This window comes from Lepisosteus oculatus, chromosome 23, assembly GCF_040954835.1.
Source record: "Lepisosteus oculatus isolate fLepOcu1 chromosome 23, fLepOcu1.hap2, whole genome shotgun sequence".
Taxonomy (NCBI): domain Eukaryota; kingdom Metazoa; phylum Chordata; class Actinopteri; order Semionotiformes; family Lepisosteidae; genus Lepisosteus; species Lepisosteus oculatus.
Window position 1 is genome coordinate 12,177,772 of NC_090718.1, and position 21,397 is coordinate 12,199,168.

General features: G+C 45.4%; 3 protein-coding genes across 3 annotated transcripts; all 3 read right to left on the reverse strand.

The window, feature by feature from the left end:
• Positions 1-1,196: 1,196 nt before the first annotated feature.
• Positions 1,197-8,123, reverse strand: cenatac (centrosomal AT-AC splicing factor). Its single transcript, XM_015337392.2, has 11 exons — positions 7,576-8,123; positions 6,690-6,856; positions 5,659-5,757; positions 5,297-5,363; positions 4,708-4,770; positions 4,178-4,242; positions 3,314-3,440; positions 2,645-2,675; positions 2,459-2,557; positions 2,099-2,231; positions 1,197-1,583 (listed from the first exon to the last, which is right to left on the reverse strand). Exons 1-11 carry the CDS (start codon positions 7,690-7,692, stop codon positions 1,481-1,483), a joined length of 1,071 nt encoding a protein of 356 aa, XP_015192878.2. The 5' UTR covers positions 7,693-8,123; the 3' UTR covers positions 1,197-1,480.
• A 1,225-nt stretch (positions 8,124-9,348) lies between these two features.
• Positions 9,349-14,000, reverse strand: foxr1 (forkhead box R1). The gene is made up of 5 exons (XM_006642237.3): positions 13,880-14,000; positions 11,677-11,912; positions 11,219-11,469; positions 9,974-10,206; positions 9,349-9,610 (listed from the first exon to the last, which is right to left on the reverse strand). Exons 1-5 carry the CDS (start codon positions 13,998-14,000, stop codon positions 9,582-9,584), a joined length of 870 nt encoding a protein of 289 aa, XP_006642300.1. The 3' UTR covers positions 9,349-9,581.
• A 1,090-nt stretch (positions 14,001-15,090) lies between these two features.
• upk2 (uroplakin 2) lies at positions 15,091-19,387 on the reverse strand. Its single transcript, XM_006642236.3, has 5 exons — positions 19,048-19,387; positions 18,551-18,694; positions 17,222-17,363; positions 16,845-16,903; positions 15,091-16,400 (listed from the first exon to the last, which is right to left on the reverse strand). The coding sequence occupies exons 1-5, from the start codon at positions 19,100-19,102 to the stop codon at positions 16,258-16,260; spliced, it is 543 nt and encodes a 180-aa protein (XP_006642299.1). The 5' UTR covers positions 19,103-19,387; the 3' UTR covers positions 15,091-16,257.
• Between the last annotated feature and the right edge of the window lie 2,010 nt (positions 19,388-21,397).

The following is a 21,397-nucleotide window of genomic DNA, read 5'->3' on the forward strand; positions in this document are numbered from 1 at the left end:
GGAGGTTTTCTTCCTGATTTTGTACTTGGAAAGCCAGTGTTACAGACCAAGGAAGAGTTGAGCACTTTGGGACCTTGGAATAAAAATCCTGATGACTTAAAGAGCAGAGATGGATAACTTTTTTTTTTATCAGAAGTGATCCACAACTCCTTTCAAGAGGGTTAGAATCCAGATTTTTACAGGTTGGTTTTACCAAGACTTCACATTGTCTTTGTAACTCCATTTTCTGGTGGTTTTAGTTTGCACTGCGTTCGGTTCAGTTAGGTAATGGATGTTTCAAGAAGCAAGAACAGAAAACAGATGGCCCACCTGAATCAGAGTTGCGCACCCCTCATTCAAGGACCCCAAAATCTAACATTTTAGAATTTTCAGATCTGGGAGTATCCAGCTTATTTCTATAAAATAGAGTAAGGTCGAAAAGTATTGTACCCTGGGTTCCTATTGGAAAATCCTGTCTTAGGGTGCGAGCTGGAGGTGTCCATTCCTTGTCCTGGAAGGCTGATATCTCCAGACTGTTCTTCGGTCTCTCTGAAGCTTCCAGCGCCTGAAAAGCTGGGAATAGCAATGGTAGTCATATGGTGAAGCTATGAACACCTCTCCTGGAATGAAAATGTGAAATTGACATGCCCTCGAGGCCAGCAAGTGGACATCCATTAAATCCTATCGGGCATTTAGTGGGTGATTTAAATCCTTGGGATTAGTGGAGTGATTGAAAAATGAAAGGATGTAACCTTTGACCTTGGGACATGAGCACATGGAAAGGATATGGCTTCCTGCAATATTGAGATGAATTGCGGGGTTCATTTAAATACTTGAAGAAGCGGAGGACTTGGGAGATTTCACCTTCACTGCAGACATTGTAACAAAAGGGTTAAACAACTTTGAAGTGATTTCACCCTGGGGGATGTGCAGTATACATTTTAACATTTTTATACAATTCACGTGCAATAAGGTGTATTGGGCAAGCTACTGAAGCTTCGATGTCTTGCATTTTGAATGTGAAAATACCCACTGAAGGATTTGAATTTGGCTTGTTCAAAATGTTCAAATATTAAAAGAGTGATCACGTGGGGTAGGGTTAGTAAACCTGTGACAACTGAATCACAGTTCCAAGGCCAAATTCTTTTTGCCACCGATGTAAACAGAAATATCATAACTGGGAACTTAAGGTTTTTAAGGAAGCAGAACTTAAACCATCATTTTAAACACTGCTTTAATTAATTCCATCTAAATACAATTGCTAATTCAGTTAAATGACATTAACTTCCAACTTATTTACAATGACATTTACACGGATGCATTCAGAGGGGGAATTCTATACTTGTTTTGTAAGAACGTGTTACCGCTCTGAAATACGGAGCCTTCCTAAACACTTCGAGCGGTCGTGGGGTGTAGTTCTGGGCTCGGTTACGATGCCCGCTTGCAGATGTCTTGTGGGGTTAACGCCATGCCGTGTTGCGTGAGGAGACCCAGCCAGTTCTCACTGAGGGCCCTGCAGTCGCGGTTTCTTTCTCCCTTTCCGCTGATCGCCTCTGGCTCTCTTCCGCTGGGCCAGCTCGCCTTCCTCAGCCCTGAACTGGTGCCTGGTGACGAGGACAGCGGGTCAAGAGAAGTCACCTCGAACCACTCTGGCTTCACGAATACATTCATCTTTCCGAACCTCTCATGACACATGAACAGATGATTCCTTGTAACCATCGCGGGCGGCACTGTTCTTTTGTAGCTCGGCAAGGAAAATAATCAATCAATCAAGGTTTATTTATCAGTGCACGAACAGAACAGCACACAGCGGTGTTGTCAGCAGTTAAATGCTTTATCCGTAAGCTGGTTAAGAGGGGATAGAAGAGTAGAAGGACTGAAGTCTATAGGGATTAGGTTAAGATTGCGATACAATAAATGATACAATTGCTATTTACAATAACATTCCAGATTGTGAAAATATTTGTTAATTATATTTCGCTTGGTAAAAACAGACTTAGAGGGGTCTCCCATGAGCATTAGGCTCAGGAATAACAACAGGGGACACATCTGGTGTAAAATAAAGAGCAACAGGCCCAGTGAACAGACTCTGCCCGTGATGCCAAGATGCCAGTCTCACCTGGACTGCCACCTCCTGCCGCTGTTCCACACCCTGCCGAAGGAGGGCAGCCAGCCGGCGTCCGTCTGCGAGCTGTGGTCGAAATTGGCCCCCACGCGGTGGGAAGGCAGTTTCCGCAGCTTCTCCTGCTCCTCTGAGAGAGAGGGGGGGGGGTGGACCGCCATCACTCGCCAGCTCTGCACCGCGTCTGCGTCCTAGACTACCCCCCCCTCCCCAGAGCAGCGCACTCCCACCTCCCTGAGAACCAACCTCCCCGATCCAAAATGATTCATTTCCCACGAGCCCCCTCCCTCCCACCAGTCCCCTGTGCGGGGGGACTTGTCCTGCTTGGGGACGCCGCTGTCACACCGGGCCACTCACTGCGTTTCAGGAACTCCTCGTGGGACGGGCCTATCTCTCGCCCGGCCCCCCGGGACCCCTCCTCCTGCGGGTCGTCCTGTAGCCAGGGAGGGGTGGCCCCTAAAGGGGACAAGGAAATCAGATGGGCCAGGCTGCAGCTGTAACACAGCCCTGCATGGAGCACGCTTTTTAGCTTGAACATACTACCTGTATGGATGTTTCCTCCGTTAGATGCATCCTGCAAAAGAACAAAATGCAAGCAGTGAGCATATCTGGCATTTTATAGGATTTCAATAATGATCAACAGCTTCAACTATCCGTGCCAGTAAAAAAAGAATTTAGTATAAAGTGAAACATTTTCTCCTCATGTAATGGCATTTCCAACTAAGTCATGAAATGAATACCGTTGATGGAGTCTGCTAGCAGAATCTGTATGTTGCTCTGTACCCATATAGTGGTAGGAGCTGTGAACTCCTGCTGAATTCACATGGTAAACTCTAACCTTCACACTTGCTTTTGCACAGATGCTTCTCCCACCCTGTACTAAACTCCCCGATGGGGATGGGATGTTTCTACTAAACTCCGGATAAGGAAGGAATGTTTTAAGTGCTTTCTGAGTCCTGGAGTTTCTTGAGAAAGCCACCTCAAATACAGGAGGGGGAGGGTGTAGAGAAAAGTATATATAAGCTGTGTAGAGCCATATCCCCTCTGAGCAATACAGCAATAAGCCTGAAATGTGTTGCTCCTTGTGTGCCTACAATAAAGCTTGGCTTGAAGAACGGACACTTCAGGCTCGAATCTCTTGGTTTCTACACCGTGAAATAGGCATCGCAGCTCTCACTGCCAGACTCAGCAGGCTGCGTGCTGCAGCTGTACCTGGTGGCCAATGAAGGTTAAGCTCAGTGCTGTTCCTGCCCAGACAGTGTCCTCTACAGGCCCTGTTTCCTGGGGGCTGGTCAGTTCTGCTGGCCTCCACGTTCCACAGTGTGAGCTGCTCCCAGCGCTGAAACAGGGTTAGACCATCCTCACACGCGTCAGGGAGCTGTGAAAATTGCGCCGGCCTGCCGGAAGTACTATTCCCACACTTCATACTTGCAAGCACACGAGTTTCTTCGGAGCTACTTCAAAAAAAACTTGTACGCAGTTAACTTTTAAGATGGAGAGTTGCCTAGGCATTCCTAAAACATCTCGGAAGAAAACGAGAAACGGAAAGTGGACAATCACACTCTTTCGAAGAAATACCTGGCACTAATTTCATCAGTCTTTACAAATGTCCCACATTAACTTGCTAAATAAAACGCTAATAATAATAATAATGATGTTGCTTTATTAGCCCTATACAATTTCTTGCATTAGGAATTTGTCTTTTCGCATACCCCAGCTTGCCCTCCATGAGACACACAGACAGAGAGAGAGAAGCTTGGGGTCATTGTACAGCGCCCCTGGAGCAGTTGGGGTTAAGGGCCTTGGTCAGGGGCCCAACGGAGTAGGATTCCTCTGCCGGCTGCGGGATTTGAACTGGCAACCTTCCAGCCACAGGTACAGATCCTTAGCCACAGAGCCACCACTCCGCCCAACGCTACTACTGCTCCAAATGTGAGAGGGGATTCCATTTCAAATGCGACCAGAGTTCCCTGGCATTTTCTGTATCGCATGTGTGGGGTGATGTTCTGAGCACAGGGGCTCGTTTTTGGAGTGGGTGCTCTTTCGGTGTCTGGACTGCGGCAGTGGGTCTCTCACCTGGCCTCGTCGTTCCAGGAGTCCGGCTGGGTCAGTCCGTTGGGGATCTCCCGCTCTGTCTCAGGCTGGGTTCGATTCAGGAAAAGTCAACAATGGCTGCTTTCTCTCGCTTTATAACCGAGACCATTTCTTTTTTAAAAAAATCTTTAGCAACAGTTAACAGGAACACCAGACAAAACTAAACACGGTTTTCTTGTTCCCCTAGACAAGCTGATTCAGCAAAGAACAAAACAAAACATGGTGGTGAAGATGAAGTTTTAAAAAGCATAATTTTTACATCATACTATAAAGAAAAATAGTCATACAAGCAGACTACATTTGCACTGTTTAAAATTATCTGTCCCCCATAATGGTATTTTTTTTCTTAAATGGTATTTTGCTTGATTTCTAAACTTGGAGAGAGTTGTCCCCTCATCCCTGTGAATGCTGGAATGAAATAATGAGCCCGTTTCCTCGCAATGAAGGCCAAAGAGAAGGGTGCTTTTTACAAGTGAGTGGATACTCTTCAGGTGCGTCCTGGGAAAACCAACCTCTAAGAGAGACTGCAGGATTTCTTGCCTCTGCTTCTCCACAGCTTGGATGTGGGCAGCTTGCTTGGAGGAGACACAGAGTTGTATTTATTATGGATAGGGAGCATCAAGAGCAATGGATCGGTATCAATTAAAATATTCCCCAAAAGAACAAATTAATCTGTCTCGACAAAGTACTGAAGGCATCCAAGATAACTGTGTGATTTTTTTTGTCATATACACAATGACAGACAAATATATTCTTAATATAACCATACATTTTAAGTGCCTCATTGATCATACAGCCATTCCAATACCTCTTTAGTCCAATACAGGGTTACAGTCAGCCAGAGCCTAACCTGGCACACATTCACTTAAACAGGGGGACATCTATTGACTGAAGGCACCATGTCCTGCCATTGCAACAAGAACATGCAAACTCCATTGCCGAATGTGACCCAAGCTGGAAAGGAAGAGCTGTGAGACCGCAGCGCTAAACACTACACACCCATGCTGTTTCCCAGACGATCAAGCCTTTAAAAGTGTAGCTTTCTGCAACACCCAGAATCCCCACCATTCTCCAGCACAACAGGCAGAAGGTGGCAAATACCTGTTTGATGTACTCGTCTTCCTTTTCCTCGAAGGCCTCCAGAGCTTTTGCCACTTCCGCCTTAAACCTTTGCCGTCGGCATCAAAAGAAATGAAGCGACATTTTCACATCCCCTTAGTTGACCAGGACCCTTTCAGAAATCGTTTGTTACAGAAATTCACAAAATGTCCTGAGCAGCAAATACGGATGTTCTTCCTTAAAATTTCTACTGTCTTCAAAATGCCAGGAAACACCAGAACTACTACTGAACGAAAGGTCTCCTCTTGTTTCTAGCCTTTCTCATGTGTACATTTCCGCACTTTCTATCGAGTGTAGATTTCCCCCTGATCTTTCAAGCATGAACGGGGTGACCTTGTCATTACCTGTCGGTCTCATCCTCGGTGACAAGAAACTTCTCCTTCAGCTTGAGGTCGGCTTTGTTCTCCCACCAGAACCGATTCGTGCTCTTTCTGTGTTCCTGGCTGGAAAAGGAACGGGACAATGTGACACACACACCCAAGATGGCTTCCTGCTGTGGTTTCTTTCTACCCATCTCCCAGACTCCAAGCTAGTGCTTGACCCTTCCTCTGAGGACACAAACAAAGTTGGCTCAGTTCTCCCCCCCGGAATTCAATAAGTTCTACAACATCCCTAAGTAACATTCACTCTTCTTAACGGGCCCAGAAGAAGATGAACAGTCGATTGTTTGTAGGCCTTTTCGTATTCAATTAAGTGCCTGTGAAACCCACCCAAAGAGTTGACGGAATTATTTCTCAACTCTGCATGTTGAGAAAACTGTTCGGCAGAAGGAATCCCAAGTCCAAGAAGTGCCAATAGCACACATAGTGAATAATAATAATAATTCTTTACACTTATACAGCGTTTTTCTGGACCTTTTCTAAAACCAAGGTCCTGACTTGTGTGGTCTTAAAAATCCCAGGGTGTTTATCGATAAGAGTAGGGGTACAACCCCGGCGTCCTGGCCAAATTTCCCCCTGGCTCTTACCAATCATGGCCTCCTAATAATCCCCATCTATGAACTGGCTTCATCACTCTGTTCTCCCCACTGATAGCTGGTGTGTGGTGAGCGTACTGGTGCACTATGGCTGCAGTTGCATCATCCAGGTTGGGCTGCACACTGGTGGTGGTGGAGGGGATCACCATTACCTGTAAAGCGCTTTGAGTGGAGTGTCCAGAAAAGCGCTATATAAGTGAAAGCAATTATTATTATTATTGTAACTCTGCAGCCTGTGCCCACACACCAAGAGCTGGGTGAGGGTGAAAGCCACTGCAATACTCTGAGTCACCAGCAGGGCGAAGATGCGAGTTGGGGGTCCTGTGTGGATTCTTAAGCAACCAAGCGCACCGATGGAGAATGTTGCCGCTCAGCTGCAGATTCTTCCAGTGGGCTCACCTGGCCAGGTGTTCCAGCAGCCCCCCGTGCAGCACCGTCAGGTTGCCATTGGTAACGTGTCTCCGCACCTCCTGCCCGCAGCAGTAGCACCAGACGTGGCGCTCGTGCTCAGTGGGGTCGAACTTCTCCACCCGCGGGCTCTTCAGGCACCGGCGCGCCTCCTTCACCTGCAAGGCGGCGACAGGGCCCCGAGTGACTGACCACTCTTCGGATGTCGCGATTGCAAGGCGAAGACGCGCACGGATCGGGACTTTTCCCCTTTCAAACTGACTGAATGAGATACATTTGCAATGCATTCAATTTAACCGGCACCGTGAAGATTATGACTGTTATTCCGTTTATATTGACTTCTTATTCTTGCGCGTTATATCTGCATCAAGTGAAATGGTCAGCGAAGAGTCCTATGTTTGAACATTTTAAAATGGATGTAATGGCGCATTTGGCGACTATTTCGAAGTGTAAAAACATGAAAGCGGTGCGGACCTTATCTTTATTTACTCCGTTTAAATTTTTTTCATAATGTGCATTTGTATTGAAATATATACCCCTGACGATGTTATTGATATGTTGCATGTACTCGTTTGTATTGTAGTTGTACCTATTGGTTAAAATAAAAAGTTGAAAAAATGTTATTCCATTTATTTTAGCTTTATTATACATTCATTAAATGCAGTTTTATTCTTCTGCAATGAACAGATTCAATATCTATTTAATAAATGGTATGTAATAAAATATTACACACCTTAGCTTCACTATGAATACCACTTGGAATTGATGGTAGATCCCACAGCAGTAAAGCGCAGTAATGCTCCATAATGTGGTTATTTAGATCCCTGTCTCCGTTGCTGAAGCATTTAGAGCATAATATCACCATGTTCCTACTTACCTTATCCAGGAACTTGGAAAGGACAGCTTTCAATTTGTTCTGGTGCGTTTTTGCATACATGTGTCCTTTTCCTGCGAAAGAGGTCTGCTTGCACACGGAGCAGTAAAACGCACCCATGACCTGGAAAACTACTCCTGCCAACAGTGATCTTGCTTTTATAGTTTTGTAAGTATTCGCTACAAACCCTAAGCAGAAAGTCACCCAGCTCACCAAATTGCAAACTCTTAAAATATTTAGGCCTACATTACAAACTCAGAAAATGAAATATTTAGTCGATGCAAAACTACATCGACTGCTGTAACCACCTGTTTCCACTATCTTGGAAAGCTCGACCCGAAATATGATTGCTTCTTTTTCTTCGACTGGTGAATCGGTCCAGTCAGAATCGGTATTTCTTTGGCAGGTTTAAAATTATACCCCTACAGCAAATCGTACAAATGTAAGCGTTTGGATGTTCAAGAAATCCTTCCAATCGTTGGTTCGCGAAAGAAAAAAAAAGTACACACGATTTCTCGGACAGTTCATGTTTCACCGTTCATTCCCAGAAAATGATATAAAAATCGACTTCCGTAATTATTACCTTTGACCTCGGCACCGCCGGATGCGCACGATAGGGCCTCACCAAGCCTGTAGTGCCTCTAGCGGTGAGGATGAATTACACTTCTCCAGGTAACTCGACCGTGGTTTTATTTTTCAGTACGAGACAACTGTTTTTCAGAGATTTATTTTCGGTTATATTTGGTAGCTTCGTTTTTTTTTTTAAATCGGGTTTGGTCAGCTTTAATGCCTTGTCGAGCACTTAAGGCAGGACATACCGTTGACAGACTGATAAGTATGTCCTCAACGGACAACGGTTGTTGACACCGACAGTCCTCCTCTACCACAGTCACATTAAAAACTGTCAATGAGTATTTTTAGAAGGTTACCCCCCCATCTGTATAATATTTCCTGACACAATAACGTTTAAAATGGTATTGTAACGCAACGGAGTTCAGGTGGGCACCCTTGTTACAGTGTTCTTGAGTAATTTTGTTTTCATTTAGTATTTCCAACCTCGTATCAGGAGAGAGGTATGTGAAATATGTTGTTCCCATTGGAAATGAATGTTTTTTTCCCCCAGAAAAATTAGCAATTTTTAAATAAAATGGGTTCGGGTACACGCAGCCTCGGCCCCTCTCTTACTTTAAAAGGAGGATTATGCGCAACTGAAAAATAATTTAAATAACTTTTTTAACTAAATCTTGCACTCCACTAAAATACACTTCAATCATGTCTTAGGGTCGGTCTTGCAGTTATTTACAAAGCCACCGTTTTTAAAGTAACTGATAAGGAATTATTTCCTCACGTAAAACTAGAGACGGCGTAGGTAAGTATAGGGTATCTGGCCGTAGCGAGTCCTATATTTTAAATTTTGAGTGAAACCGAAGCATCATTTTTGCTCGTTTGGGGGTGGTACCCGCGATGTTTGGTGATGTATGCGTGGGAGGATTTAGAGATTCCTACTCAATTTAGAACAGGATGATAAACATTAACGTACGACTAAACCTTTTATTTATTTATATATATATAAAAAAAGACTGCACACAGCCACCCAGCGTTTAAAGTACGTACGGAAAATAATGGGGAAACAATAAACCAACAGCAACCGCACAACACTGCTGTAAACGGACATTTAGCGACTGTGGTCTTTACGAAAATGCGGCCCTCATAAATCTAAATGCCCTTCTGCAGTTCTCACACTTAAATCTACAAAAAAAAAAAGGATATTGCATCTTCATAATCAAATATATAAATAAATTTAGAACAAACGAGTAGGTTTAACACAGAAAAGTCAAAAATAGATAATAAACGGACATCAGGAGCAGTCTTATCAGCTGCCATTTCATAGAGAAGGACAAACGGCTCTCATTCCGGTCAGCAGCTTGGGACTGGAGGCCTGCTGGCCTGTGGGCCGGGGTCCCCACCCGCTTAGGGCACATCAACATCATTCCTTCAGATCCTGGTGCCTAAAGCTCAAATAAAGTGCGAATCATTCCTGGAAAGAAACAAGACGGGGATAAGAGGGAACCTGGAGAGTTCTCGGGTTCAATTCTCTTGAGCGTTTTAAACCAACACAGATGGTCAAGATGGGGCCACGCAACAGAGAAACCAGGACAGAAGGCACTATTTACAAGCGAGTAAATACGTTTCTTTAAAAAAAAAAACTATTCAAGTTCAGTACAGGTTGTTCATTTTGTACTTTGTGAGCCCAGGCGCTGTTATTTTTAGACTACATAAACCCCAGCTTTTTGAAAAAAAAAAATTTGATATGCCAAAAAAAAAAAAAACGATTGCCCCATTGCTGGGCCACTACTCCCCCAGTTGTGGGGTGTCCTTGAGAAAACGGGGCGGCTCTCACCGGGGTTGGTCATGCTCCGCTCCAGCACGGCGATGGAGTCGCCGGTCAGCAGGTGGATCTCGTTGCGCAGCCGCCGCCGCCCGTCCGCGGTCAGGTGCCACAGGCAGGACTTGCGCTTGCCCTGGCTGCACACCAGCTGCGGCGTCTTCTCGAAGCTGTTGCTGAAGCACAGGTTGTGGCGGATGGTGTTCTTCCAGCCGTCCGGAGCCGTCTGGAAAAACGGGAAGTGCTCTCTTTGGGGAAGGGGGGGCAAGAATTAACCGTCGTTCAGCGACTTGAGCTTCGAAAGCGGCGTAACGTTTTGTTGTAGCTCCTAAGTTGCGAGGAAGTTTTGATGTAACTAGCAGACAGGATTGAAAAAGCCCCACTTCAGCAAAACACTTCTTTTCCAGCAGGGTACTGACTCACTTCACTGAGCAGAAGTAGGAGTCCAGGAATACAGGTGAAACGCACTAATCACTTAAGACTGTTCCTCCCCAAGTACATTGCCAAGGCTCCTCACTACATCAGAAAAAGAGGCCCTGATGTTCTGCTTGATCGCACTGCGATGCATTTTAATGGCTTTAAAGCAGTGGTTCTCAAACTTTTTGGACCAAGTACCACCTACAAATCATCTTCTCATAGGAACCACAGAATATCTCAATGACCGACATGTGCATGTGCGCACACATCATAAAAACTGCACTGAGCTTTTGAATCGTACAGCCTTGTAGGCGTCCCCCCCCTTGCCAACACTAGCAGTGCCGTCTGTGTCAGGTTCGGCAGCAGAGCTAGCGTCGGTGGCTGATGTACAATACTCCTCGCTCTTAGCAGGTGTGCGTGATCCTCTTGGCATCTGTTCCTTTCAGCCCTGACACAAATACTTGATTTTTCTGCGAGGTCCTTGTTTTCGATCATTCGTTCTGTTGGCAAACGCAGCGCTAAGCCGGGTCTCCGAAACCCCTTGAGGAGCATGAGCCCTCGAGTATTAACATGTGCTGTACCGACTTAACCAAGAACACACAAACTGATTTTATTAAAATAGAAAATATGAAAACCCGTCTCAAGCTTTCTGAAACCGATTAAGTAAATTACAGATGAAAATTCTTCAATTTTTAATTCTTCAATTTTTCAGTGCACACAACACATTTCCAGGGTCATCTGGTATACCGCCTAGGGGGGTGGTCCGCGTACCACCACAGTTTGAGAACCGCTGGCTTAAAGTGCGTTAAAAATCCCACTCACGCCAGCCCGCGCCTCCCTCACCGCGTGAAGTTGTAGATCTGCTGCACGTTGAGGCTGCCGGCGCGGCTGCTGCTGAGCGCCATGGCGATGAGGATGCAGTAGTTGACGGGCGGCCGGGGCCAGCAGCCCGACTTCAGGTTGCAGCTCTCCTGCAGGATCCTCTGCAGCCGTTTGCTCTGGGCCAGGCCGGTCCTGCGCCCCCTCTCCTTGGCGGCCTTGGGCTTCTGGGGAGCCGGGAGGTCCGGCGAGGAAGCATCCTCCTCGTCCGTGAGCTAGGACGCAAAGTGTTATGGGAAGGGAGGGCTGCTGGCTGGGTATCCGTCAGGACTGCTCAAGTCCGGGCGTGGAAAACCACAGCACAGTGGGTTTTATATGGATCGCTCATAACGGGGGGTACAGCTGACCTGCAGGTCCTCCTCTACAGTCGAGTTTAAAGTGTTCGAAAGGCTGAGCTGTAAAAATGGCCCGGTTGTACCCACCAGGTAGTCACTGGATGACGATGATGACGATGAAGGGGAGTTCGGGGAGTCATCGTGGCCAGCTCTCTCTGGGGGAGACAGCGAGCTGGGGGGGAGGCAGCGGGTGGGCCTCGGAGCTTGAGGAATCCCTACGGAAGCTCCCGGGGGCGAAGGCTGGGTCTTCGGGCTAGGATACTTGATGGGACAAGCGAGGTTGGGGTTCACCACCAGCCACAGACTGGGCTCGAACAGGGGTTCTGCAGAGCAGGAGACACAGAAAAGAATGAGAGCTTGATCAGACTGTCAAACCGAAGCCAGAGGGGGCAGCCGAGACCGGCTTATAAATAAGCTCATTTATGTCATTATCCAGACAGCTTGACCGTACGCTTCAGGATGCTTTTGAAGGCAGTTTGATTCCTTGATTGTATTATTGTGCATTTTTACTGAATATTCTTTAGACAATTATGGGGAAAAAAAAAAACTATCACCTTGAGGCGATGTTCAAATACACAATGAAAGTGCTTTTAAAAATGCATTAGAACGCTGCAGACAAAATCAGTACCAGCAACCATTTTATTTTCAAGCATTTTTTTATATAAACCATCTTTTCTCCTTTTTTTCCCTTAGTATATGCAAAAGGGTGAGTTTAGTAAAAGACCAGTTTGCTTCTGTAGTTACTTCACTTAAGTGATGAAATCAAACTACACTCAATATAGATGGGCTGTTTTGATTTGCCAAATGGACAATTTTTTTTTTAAATGAAAAATTTAGTTTGCCAAGTCAGAATGCCTAAACAGAGCCTTATTATAATACAACAGAAATTAAGACGGAAAAGGTTGGTGGGCACACCAGATTGGCCCACTAATAATCATGTAACCTTTTAGCCATGGCGGTGCTCTTCCCACTGTATTTGCACTTTAGTTTCAGTGTCTAGTCAGTTTTCAACTACTGCCATGTGCTGTGCAATAGACTGGGAAATAAACAAGAATTTCCACATCTGTAGATAGCTGCACCACAGTGAAAACCGCTATTACTGTCCTGGAGAGCTGGGGTGGGTCTGTTCAAATTTTTCATTTCTTATCGACTCTTAACATTAAATCAGTTCACACTTCGCTTAGCTGGACATGTTTAATAATTCCCCCTCCCCCCTCTCTCAACTCTCCAGGTTCCTAAGAGAAAACAGACAAATGGACCCTCCAGATTGGAGACAGTGTGGACCTGCTGAACAGTATTATTTGCAAAGCTGTTATAATGGCAGAGGTTTTTATATTGACCAGTTGCTGAATACATCAAGCTCATTACTGCATCTTTGGGGAAAAAAAGGCATTACAAAATCATATTACTTTATCAGTACAATGTGTAGAGGATCCTGCAGCTCCTACAACCCTGCTGCAAAATTGTAAATCTTGTCTCTTTGTAGAGTGTAAACGGAGCACAATAACCTGCTTCCGAAGGGAGTTTGGCGAGAACTGCATCTGGAGAACCACATACTGCCGCAGAGCCAGGTACTGCTTATTTTATCATCTGAGACATAGAAACACCAGAGAGGTTATGTTTAAAAACGAACCAATACTATTGTTAAGGTTTATAGCAGTTAAGTGCTTAAAACATTCACTTAAAGATATATTTACCTAAAACGCCTCAGAGCTTGGATAGAAGGATTTAATAAGTCTAAGGTTTGCCATAGATTAGTCCTTTATTACAAATACTGTCTTAAACACGCGAGTTATTGGCCGATATTCTGTTAGACGGCATTTGTTTTACAGAATGGTGTAGGCTGTTGCAAAATCTAAACGATAGAGCCTTATTCGTCATCTCCACGCGTGACGTCGCCGACAGGGCGAGTACTGACCGACGCGACTTTTTGACAAAGACTGGGGAAGGCGTTAGAATAGGGCAAATTAGTAACTGCGTCACGCCTTTAATGCTTTGTATTGTGTAAACTGGAGCTGCAAGCAGCTGACAGCGAGGCGAGAAGGAGTGGTACCCATTGAACTCCCATGCCCCGGGCTAAACCCAGCCTGGCCCGGATCAGCCCTGTCCTTGAGCCGCTCCGCACGCAGTGGCACGGTCCGGCTCCGACAGGCCCGGTCTGGGCGAGCACGTTTACCAGGGCTGTCGCGCAGCGATACTGTAGGTTCGCCGTAAGTCAACATGGCAGCCGCTCCAAGATACTGGGTTAAAACAAAACCGCACTTCTTCCAACTTTCCTCACAGCTCTTACCTTGGCACAGCTGGTCTGTGGTGGTGGTCAATTTAATCTCTTCGCTCATGTCCCAGTCCTTAAGGCAAGTCGCTAGATGGAGGTCTAGGAACTTCGTCCTGTTCTGCACCTGAACGTACATAGTCTAAATTTTTTGCTCCATAAAGTTGATGAAACCGGTCGGCCGTCCTAATCGCCGAGACTCTCCAGCCCGCAAGGCGCGCCACCCGGCCGCCCGGCCGGCCAGCTCCTGCCTTTATTCCCCCGGGGCCGCAGTCGGAGGATGCGGGCCTGCAATCAGAGCGCGCTCCCGAATTGGTCTGTTCTCACGCCGACATAATCAACAACGTGCCAAGTGTCCGCAGCGCTGAGGAGGGAGCGGGCGGGGCAGCTTTAGACTTATCATTTAACGAAACGGGCGATTTCGCCCCCGTCGTTTAGTGCGTGAAGGGGACATGGACAGTTCACGTCGGAAAAGTTAGCACAAAGACCGAAAAACGTCAAAACCAGAACTTGCGCCCGGCAGCAATGCGGCCTGCGCCGTACAATGTCGTAAATATATGCCTGCGAATCCGAAAAAATCCGTTAAAATGCAATCTGCAAAATGAACTTATTAAAATATATATTTTATTATTAATATATATATATTTTAATTGCACATGACTCAGGAATTACAACTTTTTTATCTTCACTCATTTTTTATTTATTTTTTGATGGAGGATTCAATACGACGTCACAACGCAATATGCGTTGATTAATTATTTAATGTGATTAATTTACCATTAATTTCCAGTGTGCGTCTTAATGTACTATTCCCCCCAGCGGAAGTAAGCACGACTCTTCAGAGTGGATACCGACTTGTCAGCGTTTTTAAAGGCTAACTTCACTGATAGAGATTGAATTTAATAGAGTAACCGGATTCCCTTATGCGATTTTTATGATTTATATTGATAATATGGAAGGAATTGAACCCACTGAGTGCTATTATTATTATTATTATTATGATTATTATTATTATGATTATTAACAACGTTTAGGAGCCAAGGCACCTGTTGATACGTTGTGTTTTGGCCAATACATTAATTAAAACACCATTTACTTTCTTTAAACACCTTGTACTTGTAAATCTGAGTATACGCTGCTTTTCAGTTGTGACATCTGTGGCTTATCAATGTCTGAACAGTATTCAGAATCTCTCCAGTCTCTTAAAAAAATGAAACAATTCAATGAAATATAATTTTAGTTTTATTTCTACCTTTATTTGTAAGATAATTTTGATTGCATTCACAGGAAATATAACACAATGAATGTCCTTTGGTACATACAACACCATTTAACACCTTAAGGCCAAGGGCTGTTCTGACTTTCTCCTGAATACCCATGTTGAAGAGTAACAGAAGTGCATGCCAATCCAACTAGTTCACAAGTTAGCTGGTAATAAATAGCAAAATCCAACACCTAATGGTATGCAAAGATCCACACTATGGACCAAAATAAATCTTGAAATAGTAATTTTATGTCTTGAAAAAATCCACAGAGCTCAGTCAACACGCCAAAAAGCATTCTGCAGAAAGACCTGAATATATAAAACACAATGTAAAAAACAATAAAAATTCTACAATGGACTTTGACCAATACAACCTGCAACAGATTAAAACTACAAACATGAAGTGGCTATCAGACCTAAAATACAGTCTCCCCACGAAATATTGATTATCAAAGACCCTCCTTAAAATGGAATTTAGACCAAACTATGTAATCCATGTGGATGCATCGGCCTGCGTCCCAGTTCGCAAAGCGTGCAATGAAAAAAATATGCACCCAATGTAAAACTGCACCGCAGAGAGTAAACTCAAGTGAAGACTTAAAATACATTTCATTCAAATTCTTTTACTAAGCCTTGTGGTAGCAAGGCTTTGTGAAGCAATCTTGAAATGAAAATGAGTTCTTACATAAAACGTGATTATATTATGCTCACAAATCATAGTCCACTATATATGCCGGGTTATTAAACAACACGCCTATAAACACATGACAATGTCGTTCACAGCGCTGTAAACCCAGTCTAGTTGGGAAGATGGGATATGAGCGAGTGGCTGAAAACTGAAATGTCAGCTTTTAAAAGGTTCCAGGTGGTTAGTTTTTTGTGCCAGAGCTCCACTGACGTTTATCTCCCCAGCAGCCTTTCCTGCACTGTTCACACAAGGCCAAACGGTGGATCTTAATTAATATTAACAAAGGCAATATCATCGTTAGGAAAGTTACACATTTAGAAATATTTAGACCCCCAGAAAACAAGAGCAGAAGAGTATCGCTGGTCAAAAGAACAGAAGAACTGTCTGCACACGAAGCAGCCGGTCCAGAGCCGGTCCAGTGGTTCTGCTTTGCCGGTTGTTGTCTCAGTTCCTACAGTGTGCCAGCACGAGGGTGACTATCAGTCCGACTATCAGAATGAACATGGCCACGGACAGCAGGACCGTGATGACAACCATGGCCCCACTGCGCGCCGGCAGCCCGTCGTCGATGTCCTGGTAATTCGAGACTGTAGGGAAGCAGAGGCAGAGGAAACGGTATCACACCCCAGCGTTCTTCAGAGTGGTGGCAGGGACAGCAAAGTCCCCACAGGGTCATTAAGTCATCATCACACCCCTGGTCTTAATCACCTCACTGAGTTATTCATGTGCTAAGAAGTCGGATCACTTTCTCTCTTTTTTTTGGTCTGAAGAAGTTGCAAATTGCAAAGGAAAACCTGCAGTATTCTGGCCCTCAAGGACTACAGTGAGATATAATGATAAAACATAAACTGGAAGAGCATGTTCCATTGTGTTAATGCAAGGCAGCCCCTTCGGAAAATGCTCCAGAATTCTGACTTCTGAGATTCTTCCACAGCCACAGAGAAGGACTGTCCTGCTTTGCTTCTCTCAGGTGTGTGAAAACCAACACATCAACAGACACATGAAAACCTGAGCCATAAGAAAATAGTCACCTGTCCTGGTGGCAGCTTGTACAGCGTTGCTCTTCTCACTTCCAACAAAATATTGGAACCTGAGTGAAAAGACAACGTGAGCAGCATGTAGGTGCTTTATCCTGCAATACCAAGTGGTTTCATTCTGATTTTACATCTGGTATATTAGCAAGGTCTGAGTTTCCTACCCAATGAAGAGATACAGTACTCGTGTCGCCGCAAAGAAACTAGTTATAAGTCATGTGGTGACACCCCAACTGTGTATTTCAAACAGCGTATAGACACGTTTTTGTTGTTATCATGGTTATTATCCTGGTATCTGACAGCATTCAAGAGCTCAACAGAAACGTGCAGACTGTCGGTATGGTGTCCTCGGTAAAATGATTATTGTGGCTTACGTGTAGTTTGTGGCAGGGCTGAGATTCTTCACCTGGTAGCCAATGTTCCTGGTGACCGTGAACTGGCCACTGTTTGCAATGACAGTGATCAGGTCCCTCTTGAACCGGCACACCGGCACCTTGAATATGCCAGTCAAGTTGACTGTGTGGGAAATACACAATTAAATACACGCGCTGCATAGGACCATACTCTGTGAGTTAGCAACTGTAGCATGAATTAGGATAGCTATTAATGTTTTAATACAGTTCTAACCGTACCATATTAAAACATATATATTAATAATAATAATAATAATAATAATAATGTTACTTTATTAGCCCTATACAATTTCTTGCATTAGGAATTCATCTTTTCGCATACCCCAGCTTTTCTCCATGGAGACACAGACACACAGACAGGGAGAGAAGCTTGGGGTCAGAGCGCAGGGTCTATTCTACTGTACCCAACCATCCATCCTATAACCATCTCAACCAGGCCAGGGTAGCAGGGGAGCCAGAGCCGGTCCTGGCAAGCAATGGGCGCGAGGCAGGTTACACCCTGGACGGGACGCCAGCCCCCTGCGGGGCACACAGACACAGACACACTCACACCAGGGCCAGTTTTCCCGCAAGCCAATTATCCTACCAGTATGTGTTTGAATTGTGGGAGGAAACCGGAGCACCTGGGACCATAGCGATCACAGGGAGAACGTACAGACTCCAAGCAGACAGCAGGTCTGAAATTAAACCCAGGGTCCCAGTGCTAACCACTGCTCCACTTTATATTAACTATACTATTATTAATGAGTGTACCAATACATGACATATAGGTTATTGAAGATATTCATTGTTTTTTTAACAAGGGTCTAATCAAAGTGCTTGGCTTTGAATACCAAGCATTCTGTCAGAAGAATAATTATAATAAATATTTTCAATTTTAGACAAATGAAGGTAATTAACAAAAAGGAAGTCTAGAATTGCAGCTGTCATACCGTGGATACATACAGAACTCTTCTCTGAAAACACTGCTTGGGGGGGGAGTTTAATTCATATTCTTGTAGCGAAAAAAACAAACTTTTTTTAGCTTAACCTTTTGAACATTAACTGTGGTGGCACACCTTAGTCATTGTACATTATACAGTGCATAATGCAGTCAAACACGAGCAAAGGCACTGGTTGTGTGTTTCCTGTTTCGGGGTGACGGGGTTCAAACCCCTGTGCGTGTTTCAACACGACCGCACAGGGCGCGGAAACACACCGGACCTCCATGAACCGCAAATTTTCTTTTAATCGGCTCTCTAAGGAAATCACTTATAAAACGTTGCAATGCACAACAGCCTCCAGACTCACCCTTGTTCTGAGTGCCGCCCTGCTGATACACCATGTTGACGGTGTTCCCGGCGAGGGAGCAGGGAGGCAGACTGAGAATCACCGAGTCGGAGAGCTGTCCAGTGACCAGGCCATCGGATTCACCGAGAACATTGACCGTGAAATCTGGAGGAAAAAAAAAGATATTTTAACAAATATAAGTCGCAGAAATGGTGTCACTGTAAACAGGAATGACACTGCCTAGATTCGTTGGGAGTCGGAATAAGTCGCCTATTAAATTGAGGAGTTAAAGACGCCAGTTTATTTTGCAGTACAAACTGGAATGAATCAAACTGCAAGTGTCTTACTCAACACAATAGATCACATCGACTAATCAATACGCTTTTAAAATTCAGACACGGTGTTTGTCTTCACAAGGGAAGCATCCGTATTTTGTTGCTCGTACTGCATTGGCGCAATCTGTCATTGTGATCGCCTTCGGGTATTTCTAATTAGTTCTTCTCCTTCTTCCCTCATACCCGCGTCAGCGGCGGCCAGCAGGAGACCCAGAGCAGCCAGCAGGAGTGCGCCCATTGCGGCTCCGGCAGGGTTTGCGGGTGTGAATCGGTCTGGGCGGTAGTAACAGCAGGAGTACACAGGTGAGCGCGGGGCGTCCTTCGCCTTCTCTCCGCTTAACCAATGAGAGCTGGACGAGACTTGTCCTGCAGCGTGTCGTAAGAGCCAGGCGGGAGCCGGTTAGACCGGACTGGGTGTTTTCCTGGGTCTGAACTGCTCACTCGTCCCTTCGCCCACATCCCGGCCCAGTTCTGCGCTGACTTTCCGCGCTCTCGTTTTCACTGCCGTGCGGATCACCGTAGCCCTGATTTCTCTTGTGCTTCTTTGCTTTTTATCGCTCCATCGCCTCTCGCAACTGCTGCGGTAAATACATTTTTCTTACATTTTTTTTCCCCTGGCCCATATAAGAACAAATGATCCGACTGGGTGTGAGCAGGAGGCGATGTCTCATGACGCTCGAAATCGTGTCTAGGTGCGGCCAGAACATCGTTATCATCCTTCAACGTAGAACAATAGCAGGTGCTGGGCTTTTGTGTGTTTTCGACGCATTAATAGAAGCAAAACTCATTACGGTTGCTGTTTTCACCTATTGTTTTTTAAACTAGATTGTAAAAACCTATCTTGCATTTTCGTCTTTTCAGGGTTTCTCAGTGAGGCACTTGGAAGCGCACTATACAATGGATAACTCAAAAACTTCTGTTGCTGAAATTAGGTGTGTTTCAATGCTTTCTGGGTGTAATGGGCTCTTATGAATTCTAACATTTTGATCTTTTTTTTTTAAATCCCATTGGCCTTGACCAATCACGGCCTCCTAATAATCCCCATCTCTGCACTGGCTTTATCACTCTGCTCTCCTCCGCACTGAGAGCTGGTGTGTGGGGAGAGGACTGGGTATCATCCAGGTGGGGCTGCACACTGGTGGTGGTGGAGGGAATCCCCATTACCTGTAAAGCGCTTTGAGTGGAGTGTCCAGAAAAGTGCTATATAAGTGTAAACCGTTTTTAATTATTAAAGCTTTTGTAATTATTGATTTAAAAAAATATATTTTTAGTCCGTCCGTCCGTCTACTAACCTATTTTTAGATTTTATACTTCAGCAGAAATAAGGTATGTGGTAAAGACCCCGTAGAAATGCTGGGTCTTGGGTCGTCCTGGGTTCGATCCTGGTCTGGACTGCCTCCTGTGTAGAGTTTGTATGTCCCCCCCCCCCCCCCAGCAGTCACACAAATTTTCACCCGGTGCTTCAGTTCCCTCCTGCAGTCCAAACACACCTGCACTGTTTGTTGCACCAACAGGCTACATTGCACCTCTAAATTGCACCCTGCGATGGACTGGCTTTATGTCACTGGTGTCTATCGATATCCATTAACCTCCTGGGGTAGGGTCCTCCGGTAACCTCTCTTCCCCTCTGAAAAGCCTCCCTGTGGATTAAGTCTGTATTTTCCTTATGGCCAGTTTTTCCTGAGTTTGCAAGCAGTGAGAGCTGGGCCCCCACATTTTGCCTGTGTACCGGTTCTTAGGGTTTCTGCCTTTACCGCTCCTGCCCTGCCAGTTTGCCCCTCACTGCCTGGGCGCGAACCCGGGTCTCCGGCGTCACGCAACAGGGAACTCGCCAGCTGAGCTAAAGGAGACCTCCTTCGGCCCGGGCGGCTGAGATCCCTGTTATACGCAGGGGTATATTCATTACGCTGGCACTTAGAACAGGAGAGACGCCCGTCTAGCCTGCTTGGTAGTTAACAGTGACTAATCCAAGGGTCTCTTCAAGCCTGTTCCTGAAAGAAGCCAGGGTATCAGCTCCTGGCTAGCTCGCTCGATATTCCCTTGGTATAAAGACGTGCCTCCTGCTCTCAGTTTTAAATTCACTGCCACGCAGTTTCCCCGTGTGTCCTTTGGTTTGTGTTTGGCTGCTGAGTGTGTTTCGGATGACCGCTGCAGCAAGAGGGTAGCCAGATTTCCTGCCGGAGGGTTTTTGAGGTTGAGACTAGTGGTGGGTAGGAGGTTCAGAAAGCTCTGCAGCTGGAAGACGTGTGTAGCGAGACCGTCAGCAGCCCATGTGCTGAAGCCTGGGGTTTTCCCTTAACGCCTACCGGCCCGAAGAGAAATTACTCAGCTGCACAATGGAGCTGAAGGGCTGCACCTCCAAAGAAGCATTAATTTTATTTCTGATTACTGGGACGCTGCAAAGAGACTCCTTCTTCAACGTTCATTTTGATTCCCTTTATAAGAGAAGCCATCTCTTAATCAGATCTGTTTTTTAATCTTGAGACGCCACTGAAACCGATGGATCCCGTCGACGAGCACTGTTCAAGCAGAC